This window comes from Nerophis ophidion, linkage group LG13 (assembly GCF_033978795.1).
Source record: "Nerophis ophidion isolate RoL-2023_Sa linkage group LG13, RoL_Noph_v1.0, whole genome shotgun sequence".
Taxonomy (NCBI): Eukaryota; Metazoa; Chordata; class Actinopteri; order Syngnathiformes; family Syngnathidae; genus Nerophis; species Nerophis ophidion.
This window is the reverse complement of record NC_084623.1, coordinates 48,104,531-48,117,723: the sequence shown is the minus strand read 5'-3', so window position 1 is coordinate 48,117,723 and position 13,193 is coordinate 48,104,531. Positions and strand designations below refer to the sequence as shown.

General features: G+C 38.0%; 1 protein-coding gene across 2 annotated transcripts in view; it reads right to left on the bottom strand.

Moving 5' to 3' along the window:
• The window catches only part of LOC133564668 (cullin-3), a 38,478-nt gene that overhangs the window by 19,731 nt on the left and 5,554 nt on the right, over window positions 1–13,193 (bottom strand). For both annotated transcript variants that reach the window (XM_061919135.1, XM_061919136.1), the window contains exon 2: window positions 11,599–11,796. In XM_061919135.1, the coding sequence (XP_061775119.1) occupies window positions 11,599–11,796 (198 nt within the window). The remainder of the gene's footprint in view (window positions 1–11,598; window positions 11,797–13,193) is intronic.

Here is a 13,193-nt window from a genome sequence, read left to right as displayed (position 1 = left end):
CATAAATGTGAGTGAAATGATGTCATTGGGAGGAGGAAAAAAAATTGTTAGAGAGGCTCAGTTGATAGAGTGACCGTGCCAGCAACTTGAGGGTTCGAGGTTAAATCCCCGCTTTTGCCATCCTAGTCACTACTGTTGTGTCCTTAGGCAAGACACTGTACCCACCAGCTCCCAGTGACACCCACACTGGTTTAAATGTACATAACTTAGATATCAGGATTCATTATGTAAAGCGCTTTGAGTCACTAAAGGAAAGCGCTATGTAAATATAATTCACTTCACTTGTTTGGGTAATAATGTGTTCGGGACCGCTAGTTCGTCCCTGAACTAAACAATGTGGAGACTGCTACTTGAATCACAGACTAAACTACAAAACGAATGCTAGCAAGAACAACCCATACACCCACAAAACGTCTCATTTGCTTGTGTTGTTGTGAACGGCATCATCCATGTAAGATCAGATTTTTTTATAGCCTCAAGTCGTCTCTAAACTCATCAAACAGAAAAGCAACTTCCCACCTTTACAATAACAGCGCTGTGCACAACATCCCGTCTTACTGCACTAAAAAGATAAAAGTTTCAGAAAAGTACCTTACATAAACATAATGCAGTAATTGAAACATTTACAAAAAATATTACACTTAGACTGGAAATATTGGTCAACACTTACAAAAAATGTTTTTCTTTCTATTTAATCAATGAAATTTTTATTTATTTATGGCACAATAATCATAAACGCTATAGTGGTAAAATAATTGTAAAAGGACAAAATTCGAAAAAATAAAAACCGAAAACCTAAATTGAATTTTTTCATATTGCTATTTTTATTAAAATAAGTTGTTGTCACTATGATTTTTTTAAACTTCCATCCATCCATCCTTTTTTTATCGCTTGTCCATTTTGGGGTCGCGGGGATTCAACATCACAGGGCCAACACAGACAGACAGACAACATTCACACTCAATCGAAACTAATTCATATTTGTTTGTTTTAAAATTATATTTAAAGTTGCTTTTTGGAGGTACAATTAATACTCATGTTTTCAAATTAGTGAATAAAAATTGGGTTATAAATCACGATTTCAATTATCTATCAAATTAATCATGATTAATATTTTTGGCCAAATCGTTTAGCCCTAACCAGTATTATAAAAACTAATATATTCCCAAATGCTTTCATTACTTATTTGTGATGTCTCCTTTCAGCTACCTTTCTGTAATGCTACTTGGTATCATCTTCCTCCACTAGTCAGACATACGGCAGTGTGATAGTAGTCACTGCAGTGTGACTCAGCAGTCTGTCATATTTTTTTAAGGGCACACTGACCTGCCCTTTTTCTCATTCTGGAGAGGTGATGACTACTCTGGTTCTCCTCAGGTTTCATGAGGTCAAACACCCAAAGCATTTTACACATCCAGATATAGTTGACATGTTTTGCTGCCGTATGAATCTAACTATACAACTGAAAGTAACACATTCTGTGCAAACAAAAAGGGAGACCCTGCACACTGTAATGTAAGTCATATGCTGCTTTCAACATGTCATTTATGTGTGCAGCATTTTCTATCATGGTGTGCATAAAGTGTGTTTTAAAGATACGGGTTTAATTGCTCTTATATTGGGCAAATTTCATGGCCAGGCCCTTTTATTTCAGATGTACAACTATGCAATACCGATATTGGAGCCTAGCGAATTGTCCAATACAGATATTGATCTGATAGCAGCACAAATTATACATCCATCCATCCATTTCCTACCGCTTATCTCTTTCGGGGTCGCGGGGGGTGCTGGTGCCTATCTCAGCTACAATCGGGCAAAGGTGAGGTATATATACTATTGTTATTTTGTAGTGTGCAATGTTGAAAAACTTGATCATGTGACATTACTCACACAGAGAACAATGGCAGGTATGAAAAAAAACTAACCTATTTATTAATTAACCATTTGGAATGAATTATTCGATTTGTATTTTTATTTTTTTTAAGAATTCATTTTTAAAAAGACGTTTTCAGACCATTTGCTAACTTGCTAGATGTAAATGTCATACGGTAGCAACCAGAAGGAGGTTTCTATACCAAATAACACATTGCAAGTATCGGTTTCAATCTAGAATCGAGTTGAATCGAGAATCGATTCTGAATCGAATAGTCACCCCAAGAATCCGATAGAATTGTGAGGTGACAGAAGATTCCCGCCGTTACTTGTTTCTATTGACAAATTTCATATTTTAGACTGCGATATTTTTCAATGTCTAGCTTGAGTGCTATTGTGTGCTTATAGTAGTTGTCGGTGCTATCTACTAGTAGCCAATAACTTACTTTTTATCAGAGATTTTGAATGTAAACCGATAATATCCAATATCAGTATTGGATTAGGACGCACCTGGGCTGATACAATTGATAACATGTCTAGGTTTGAAAGAAATATAATGAAATATACAGTATACCATACTACCAGGAGAGACGGCGTGGCGAAGTTGGGAGAGTGGCCGTGCCAGCAATCTGAGGGTTACTGGTTCAATCCCCACCTTCTACCATCCTAGTCATGTCCGTCGAGTCCTTGGGCAAAATACTTCACCCTTGCTCCGGATGGGTCCAGGTGAGCGCCTTGCATGGCAGCTCCCGCCATCAGTGTGTGAATGTGTGTGTGAATGGGTGAATGTGGAAATACTGTCAAAGCGCTTTGGGCTCCTTAAAAAGGTGTAGAAAAGCGCTATACAAGTACAACTATTTACCATTTTACCATTTACCATTTTTTAACAAGAAACATAATTTAGTAAACATTCAAAATCTAGCTAATAAACTGAAAAACAAAGAATCATTTTTCAAACTAAATAACCAAAGATGTCAGAAATCAATTGAGTTTAACATTTACTTTGGAAAACAATATGACATATAAAAAATTTGACATCTTTATATCAATCAACAATGATGTACTTCCCGATTTGCTAACAGCAATAATTACAAACGTGTAATTGTGTTTACAAATAACATAAGTTTCAGGCTGCCAAAGTGGATAATCCATTCTTTTCTGCTATGTATCTATAATATTCAGGTTTGATGATGCTTGAAAGAATGTGTTGGTGTCTTTTGTACCGAAATTGATTTTGGTTTCACTGAGCTGGAAGCATTCACTGATCTATTCTCCTTTAAAAGCGACACTCAATGCTCGCACTTCAGCAACATAATCTAATGAAAGTCAATACAAAACTGTATGCAAGGTTGTAAAACAACATTGGAGGATGCCTTCCAATTTGTCTATGATACGACATGAACAATATATTATGTACCATTAATTCTGCTCAACAAAATATATTTATATTTTCTTACACAGACAGCAAGTATACTGTTTGGACACAAGTTGATCCTTTCATTAAAGTAGAGGAGATGGTCAATATACCGAACACATTTCTCAGTCAAACGACAACCACAATAATAAAATATTGTTCAATTTATAATTCAGTTACGTTTTTAATACAGCTCACACAAAACATCATAGGATAATATAATTTGCACACAGGCATGCAGATTATTATTACTCCAGGTCACCAGCTACATCTAATGACCTGATGAGGCATTCTGAAACTGGAATGTGGTTCAGAAGATTAATTGATTTTAAGTAATTACACACTATACAAGTCATCAGGGTGTGTTTACACTTGACGTAGTCTCTTTGATTAAGGGCATGATTATACTGTCCAGATATCACTGTGTTGAAATATCAACAGAAATCAAACTATAACAATTAAGGTATACTGGAACCGCTGTCCTGTGCATCTGTGTTTGCAGCAGAGGAAATTGTGGCACTTGTCTGCTATTGTCCATTTGATCGTTTCTTTGACGGTGGCGTCTTTTGGAGTTGGACTTTCATTATTAATAAGCGGGTTAACTAGGAAAATCCTATTGAATTCAAGAGCCTCTTTTTCAAGCAAGCCCTGGCCAAGGACTGTTCATGTGCGACATCGTACTCCCTGTGACAATGTAACAGTGTTAGTAATAAACTGCTGTAAAACTCCCAACGGTCATTACTACCCTTTTAAATTAAAAGGATTGTAAAACTCATTGATGAACTCAGAGACTGGTGATACTAATTTACTGGAAAAGCGAGCTGGCTGGCTCGCTAGCCTTAAAGCTAACATTGTTAATAAAAAACACGTTAACATCATTATGAAACACCACAATCTAAACTTGTACAAAAACATTAATGTGTGAGCAACTAAGCTCTTCAATTGTGCACATTGAACCTACACAACAGGCTGTGCTCTCTTAGAACAGAGTCATCAATCCATACGCAGAGGACTATGACAAGGAGATGTCCACAACAGGACGTTAACTCGTGTCAGGTCACACAAACAGACGTACATTTTTTCCTTAACCATTAAAACACTCCAAAACATTTACAAATTAAAACAATGGAAGATAAACATATTTAAACACTCAAAACGTTTTCGCTTTTAAAAGCCAGAATAATATTTAATATCTATTTTGCTAAAAGTGTATTGTATCTAATTAAAATATTCAGTAAAATAAAAATAATAAAATCACAAAAAATTATCGCATTAATCATGTGCACACTTAGATTAATCATGTCAATTACTTTGACCGTAGAAGCCCTTTAACTGTAACTGCTAAACAGTCAGCGATCAGAACAATACATACGTCTAAGACTGGGCGGTATACGGGTATTCTAGTTAATACCGGTATATTTTAGAAAGAGATATATATTTGAGACAATACCGCCATACTGGTATTTTTTTATGTACCTTTGTTATGGCCGTTTGCTCTTCTCAGTGTCTGACCTTGCGTGTTTACGTAGGCTTCTCTGAGGCAACACAAAATACTTTTTAAAATAATATGGCAGCTCTGGTGCAGACTTCTAGACTCCCGAGTGATGCAATGCTTTGGTCACAGCCTGCATTTGGCTATCCGTGAGCTTTACACATATATCAATTTGCTTGAGAACCTATACCTCTATATTTTATTCCAAATATCATCGGTTTATGTTGTCCAATTTTGTTAGCAGCGAGCAATAGCCGTTCTTTGCTGCTTGCTCGGTGTGTCACATGTTTAGCTACTCCTCAGCTTGAAAGTGCCTCTCCCAATATAGCCTATGCGGAAAAACCTTCCAAAACGTCAAACTGAACAGCCAGCGGGATTCACGGCAGTGAGCGAGTAGAAGCTCCATCTACATACAACTGTGAGGCTAGACATGTAAAAACTAAATTAATAAAAACTGCTTTAACATAGTAACAAGTAATTATTTTAAAAGAATAAACAACACCTTACGTTACTACTTTCAACAAAAATAATCTGATTACTATTAACACTGGTTATCTGGCCATAAAACACATCACTTTGCACTTTTTGTTTAAGATACAGGTATATACTGTAAATCGCCATTCGGCCTGAAAATACCGAGATATCAACTATGGTCCATATCGCTCGGCCCTACATACAAAAAATGATGAGACTTCAACTGGTGTGCTCACTAGCAGATGCCACTCCAAAATACAGCCTGAAAGAATTTTAGATAAGTTCTGTGCAAATGAATGACACGCATTTCAAATAAAATCTTTAAAACTGTTCCTAGATAGCATTCTGACAATAAAATTGCATTTCTTTACAAATATTGTGTCCGCCCTGAGATTGGTAGGTTCTGAGTTCAAACCCCGGCCGAATCATACCAAGGACTATAAAAAAAATGGGACCCATTGCCTCCCTACTTGGCACTCAGCATCAAGGGTTGGAATTGGGGGTTAAATCACCATAAATGATTCCCGGGCGCGGCACCGCTGCTGCCCACTGCTCCCCACTGCTCCCCTCACCTCCCAGGGGGTGATCAAGGGTGATGGGTCAAATGCAGAGAATTAATTTCGCCATACCTAATGTGTGTGTGACAATCATTGGTACTTTAACTTTTCTTAAGCAAATATAAATTATGCAAATGAGTAATCACCTGTAATTTATCATCCATCCATTCAATCCATTTCCTACCGCTTATTCCCTTTGTGGTCGCGGGAGGGGGTGGGGGAGTGTGTGTGTGTGGGGCGGGGGCGGGGGGGTGGGGTGCCTATCTCAGCTACAATCATGATATTAATCTAAATCCCAAAATGCGATTAATCTGATTAAAAAAGTGTAATCATTTAACAGCCTTAGTATAAATACTTTTTGAGGAAATTCAACAATACCCGTTTCCATTTTGTTAATAATAATCGTGATTTGAAATGTTCACAACGTTACATCCCAAACTGTCTGCTTCACCTTATGGTTTTTCTCTGCATTTTATTGTCTGACCAGCAAAATATGTAAATATGCAAACACTTACATTAAAGACGTTGCACAGGCTGTAAAACACCATGATGTATAAATCCTCCAGTAAACGTTAGTTTGGTGCGAAATTAAGAACATATTAGTTATACAGAATTTAAGACACAAATTACTTGCCAAATAAATAATATTTCATGTAGGGCTGCCGATTTTAAAAAAGTTAACGTGATTAATCACAAAAACTATATCCTTAATAATGTTTGAACGCAGACAAATCTCACGCTTTATTTTGACTGCACAGGCTCCTTTACCTCAAACGCAGATGGTAGCTTGAAAATTGGCATGGGTTTTATACGGTAACTTTTATGATTTCTTAGTGGGAAAAAATGCACTTTATTATTTGAATTCTGATTTCGTTCTTTTCTACAATTGAATGTTGCCTTTCTATGGGGCAGGCACTTACTGCACTGTTTATTACTACCAGGGAAAATTTGAATTGTAATTATCTTATTTTTGTCAATCAACAAGAGATATGACTCCACTTGTTACGGCGTTGTTGCTAACTGCAGTGCAGAATCTTAGTGGCTTAGTTATATTGGCCCTGTTTATGTATGCTGTGTTTGACAGATTATGTTTTTTTTGTTTTGTGCAGTGGTGTGCCATCAGGGCCAGCAAGGCCTTCTTTGCTGGCCTAACATAACCAGAAATCATGATCACAATTAAAAGATAAAAATATATTTTTAAATTTACTTTCCCTTAATATCCAAAAATATTCATATTCTCTTCATGTCACATATTATGCTCCTTCCTGTGCTGTTGTTATTAGGTTATAGACTTTTTATCCAATCAGAATTCAGCTAGCTTATGTTGCCATGCTGCACCAAATCTGCCAGCACCTTCAAAAAATCTAAAATTCAGCCCTCCGTGCACTCTAAGGACACAAACTTTTGACAGACAGTTGCGATAGTCACTTAGATCATGAGTTGTTGTCAGTATCCATTTTTTTTTTCTACCGCTTATTCCCTTTTGGGGTTGCGGGGGGCGCTGGCGCCTATCTCAGCTACAATCAGGCGGAAGGCGGGGTACACCCTGGACAAGTCGCTACCTCATCGCAGGGCCAACACAGAAAGACAACTTTCACACTCACATTCACACACTAATGCCAATTTAGTGTTGCCAATCAACCTATCCCCAGGTGCATGTCTTTGGAAGTCGGAGGAAACCGGAGTACCCGGAGGGAACCCACGCATTCACGGGGAGAACATGCAAGCTTCACACAGAAAGATCCCGAGCCTGGATTTGAACCCAGGCCTGCAGGAACTTCGTATTGTGAGGCAGACACACTAACCCCTCTTCCACCGTGAAGCCCTTGTTGTCAGTAAGGCCTTTCTAAATGGCCTAAGGCAGATATATATTGTGATGTTATGAGCTAGGTAACATAAGAACTCTATTACCCAGAATGCGCAGTAGCCCCGTTTAGGTTGTTGAATGTAGACATACCGGCAGCTGGATGTTTTTTTGAAGAGCACGCTATGGAGTAAACTTTAAAAACTCAGCCAACACGCCTCGTTAGCATCTTTTATGATTAGACCAGACAACGCATATATTTGCTGTCCTGGCCATAATGTGAGTTCAGACATTTTTATTTCTTTATTTTTTCACGTTAAATGTTTTTATTGCAATTTTAATTTTGACAGTAACACATTAGATATGTTTTTATTGATTTTTAAATGCGCCAGAAAATTACCCTTTTTGTTCAGTGCCCAGTAGTGCGTAAATTTGTTTCTGTACAGTATTTATCCAGCAATGGTCATGTGGTGACATAAATGATGGTATTTTGAGAGGTTATAAGGGAATTCGGACATCACTGAAGGCCTAGGCGGGAAACTCACGGCCCGCCACTGATTTTATGACATCATTTTCAGAATGTTTGAGTTGCTTGTTGTCTATCAGTTATACAATTAAATTTGAAATATTAAATTCAAAATAATTTTTGCTCTTTGCGATGATTGTAATTGTTTGTATTGGTCAGATATTTGCACTCAAATTAAAGTTATTTAGGTGGAAAATTATTGGTTGACATTATCATATTCCTACAATAGATTTGTATATTTTTGTGTCTACATTTTGTGCAAAAGTGTGTACTGTTACATTAATTTATTCTCACAATATACTGTGTAAATATGGATATTTGATTAAGAATCGGTTCTCGATTTCACAAAACTGTCGAAATATATAATTTAGTGTATAATGTTTAATAAAACCTTTTCAAAATACGTTACAGTTTACAAAAAATCCTCTTGGCTGCTGACGTAAAAATTATACGCGCAGTGTTGGCCTAAAAAACCTGTTTTTAAAAATGTATTCTCCATCCATCTATTTTCTATCGCTTGTCCCTCTCAGGGTCGCTGGAGCCTATCCCAGCTGTATTCGGACGGAAGGCGAGACACACTCTGGACAACTTGCTAACTCATTGCAGGGCCAACACAGACACACAGACAACATTCACACACTAGAGTCAACTTGGAGTTGCCCATCAACCTATCCCCAGGTGCATGTCTTTCAAGGTGGGAGGAAGCAGGAGTACCCGGAGGGAACCCACGCAGTCATGGAGGGAACATGCAAACTCCACACAGAAAGACCCCCGAGCCCGGGGATCGAACCCAGGACATTCGTATTGTGAGGCACACGCACTAACCATTTTAAAAATAGTATTAACAAAAATGTCAAGGTGTTGATCAATCTAATAAAAGAAAAAAGAGAAAACACAAATCCAACCCAAACCCAGCTCTACAATACTACACTAATAATGAGGAACTGAATAAACATTTAAGACATACACATTACATAACAAAAAATAAATATATATAAAAAATATATATATATGTATATATATATATATATATATATTCTATGTTTTATTTTTTATTGATTCTTGAAAATTAGGAATAAATTTAGAATCTGAATAAATAAAAATCGCAATCCTAATATCGTAGTATGACATAAAACATGTTTATTGCACAATATAATTCTCTATTGTTCATGTTTAAATTTTAACGTCTATGCTGCGACTAAAGCAACTGCAGCAACGATGCTACTTTGCGACAACCTTTTAACAACACTTGAAAGAACTTTCCAGCGACAGCAAGCGAGAGCACGGATCTTGACAACATAGCAGAGACGGAAAGCACAATGGAAGCTAAACCAACAATATTGAAGGGGGAATTGATGCCAAACAGAGAGGGTGGGGAACTTTGGAACAGAAAAGAGATAATGTTAAAAATTAAAAAAGTACTGACTTCAAAACCACAAAGAAAAAACACACACCAAACGAGCCTGACAGTGTTGTTGTCCAAAGGCATCAAGCGTTTCTGATCACATAAAGTGTTCTGTAAGACAGGCTGGCACAGCTCTGACTGGCGGGAAGCCCTTCGAAATGGGTGCCCGTGTGTACAGGAAGTGATGTCAACAAAATGGCAGCCCTCGATGGCTTCAAGCGGCATGCAAAATTAATGACTATATGCATGAATGAATTAATCGTTCGTCCGGCAAGACATGGTTCGCAGACAGCGGCTTGTAAAGGTTCGTAAAATAGAGGCGTTCGCAAATCCTATATTTTTGTCTACTTTCCATTTTCCATCCGCTTGTCCCTATCGGGGTGGCTGGAGCCTATCCCAGCTGCACTCGGGCAGAAAGCGAAGTACATCGTGGCCAAGTCGCCACCTCACTGCACAGCCAATACAGATAGACAATTATTCACAATTACCCTAAGCAGCTAATTCATGGATTTTTCTTTGCGGACGTTATTTAGAAAAGAAAAATTACAAAAAATAAACAAGCAAAAACACAAAGTTTGTTCTATTGTTTATGCTATGGCACTATCTTTTGGAAGAATTCGCTCACTGCAGGTGCTGCAGTTTCCTTCCACTTCCAACCCTTTCAACAACCAGAAGTAGAAGTGGCGTTCAGTCTTGTAGCCGCCCATAACATTACTACTCGTATATTTTATTGATTCATCACTCCAAGCAACGTTTTTAAGTTATACAGCATAAACAAAACTGGTATTACTTGCTAGACCGTCCAACATGTGATATCTGTAGGAGTGTTTTCATGCATATTTGTACGTGCTATAGTAATGTAAAGGCGCTAGCAGTGTTAGCATTAGCTATAATGCTAACCTGTTTGAGTGTTTGTATTAGTATTATTAACTCACTACAGCATTATTTTTGTATTGTTTCAGTTTCACAAATTCCTCAGTAAACTCATCAAAACGTCACCGTGGAGTTATTGAGTCTGTTTAGTTGATTAGAGAACTAGCTTCCACAGCTAGTGGGTCCATGACAATGATTTCTGTTCTGTTTGATCAGCTGTTTTACTGCCTTGTTACAGACACCGTTTGGAAACAATAAAAGGTATGTAAATAAACATTTACAGAATATTACTGCGTAAATAACACATTTCCCAATGTATATCTGCGGCATAAAGTCCGGTGCGACTAATGTATGAAAAAAAATTATAATTTTTTCTTCTAAAATTTAGAGGTTGTGCTCTATAGCATACTTGCCAAACACCCCAATTTTCCCAGGAGACTCACAAATTTCAGTGCCCCTCCCGAAAATCTCCCGGGGCAACCTTTCTCCCGATTTCCACCCGTGTCGGCCAAATCACATAACATCTACGGCTTTTGGAGCTCAGTGCACAACTGCACAAATATGTCCCCATTATCCATAAGTTCATCGATAACCCATAAAGTAGGCAGGCATGGAGCTATTTCTCAGCGTGTGTTTATTCCAGCCCGGACGTTAAAACACTGACACGCAACATAAGGATGTATCATGCACTGCTTCAAAACTACGGCAAGTAGTAATGTCTAAAAACATAACAGAGACGAAGCTGAAAAACGAAGAAGAGACATGGCGACGACAAGTAAGAAGAAGTACGCTTGCAAGTTCCAAAATGGTTGGAAAAAATTATTTCAGTTCATCCAGGACAGCTCGAGGGGTATGGGGTATGCTGCCTGCATATTTTGTAGATCAGACTTCTCCATTGAACACGGTGGCCCAACAAATATACTCATTCATAAACGGATTATTTATTATATATATATATATATACATATACACATATATATAAATACACACACACACACCTCAACCCCAGCCCCCACCTCCCGAAATCAGAGGTCTCAGGGTTGGCAAGTGTGCTCGATATTCCAGAAAATATGGTACATTCCACATAGCACTAATTAGTTATAGACAAATTGTAACACTAAAGTTGACAATTCCTTAGTAAATATTTGCAATTACAATGTGCGTGTGGACGTTATTCTTACTTTATTGATAAGATGTTCGGTGACCACCTCCCGCAGTCCAGTGTAAAGCTTCTCTCCATGTTTGTGGAGCACCATGGTGTAAGCGTTCCTGTAGAGTTCCTCAAAGCTCAGGCCACTGTTGTTCTTCCTCTGGATCTCCTGGATGGCATTCTTCAAGAGGTCCCATATGTTGTTCACATACTTCTCATCCATAGTCATCTGTAAGGCAGACGGAAACAACAACGTTGTAAAAGCCACATTATTGGTATGCTAACATTTAGAAGTGTTTGCAGTTAAGTTCTGTAGGTCGACCAAAATGCGCGGAAAGCAAGGACTTGAGACTGTGAAAAAAAAAAGAACAGAAAAAAACACCGTGGCCAAGACTCAAGTTGTGGCTGCTGTCCTCCTGTATATACATTTATGTTACATCGATGATGTCGTTCACAACAACACAAGCAGATAAGATGTGTTGTGGGTGTAAAGATTGTTCTTGCTAGCTTTAGCTTCGTAGTTTGACTGCTGTTTCAAGTGGCCTTTTCGACATTGTTTAGTTTAGGGATGTGTTTCGGGGATGAACAAGCACACTATTTTCCCCAAACAATTTTCTGTTTTATTGGCGTTTGACAGGAAACGTTTGAAAACAATTAAGGTATGTAAATAAACATTTACAAAATCTTTCATACATGTATATATTTACGGTTCATTGTCCGGTGTGGCTAATATATATAATAATAATATTTTCTTCTATAACTTTCCATAGCTGGGCTCTATAGCCTGGAAAGTATGGTAGTAATATGCTGATGTCACAGCATTCGCCTCATGTCCTAAATTTGGACAAGATTTAAGGCAATTTTTTCCCCAAAAATGTTTGGTTAAAATTCAGTTTTTTAAAAGCTATATCTCTGAAGTTACATAAAATTTGCCGTGCAAAACATGTAGCTCCTCTCTAAAAGCATAGTCAGTATAGGTGTTTCATATATTTTGACTGTAGAAACATCACTATGTTCTAAGTGGGCACAACTTATAGGATCAATGTGCACAATTGAATACCTTTGTTGCTCAGACAGTAATGTGTTTCAACTGGGGTATGTGGATTCTTAAAGGGGAAATATGTCAATGTCTCTTGTATTCATGTTTGCATTTTGACTAGCAAACTAATGCCAGTCAGTCCGTGAGTTTATTAAAGTGCGGCTAACAATCACATTGTTTTGATCATTTTAACTTAAAATCGATAATACTAACTGTGGAGTTAAATAGCGGTTATCATTATTATCGTTTATGGTTCAGAGTCCGTGGCTCTGGCCCGGAAAAGGGTGGCGTGCCATTTCCGGGTTGGGGAGGAGACCCTGCCCCATGTGGAGGAGTTCAAGTACCTAGGAGTTTTGTTCACGAGTGAGGAAAGAGTGGATTGTGAGATCGACAGGCGGATCGGTGCGGCGTCTTCAGTAATGCGGACGCTGTATCGATCTGTTGTGGTGAAGAAGAACCTGAGTCGGAAGGCAAAGCTCTCGATTTATCGGTCGATCTGCGTTCCCATCCTCACCTATGGTCATGAACTTTGGGTTATGACCGAAAGGACAATATCACGGGTACAAGAGGCCGAAATGAGTTTTCTC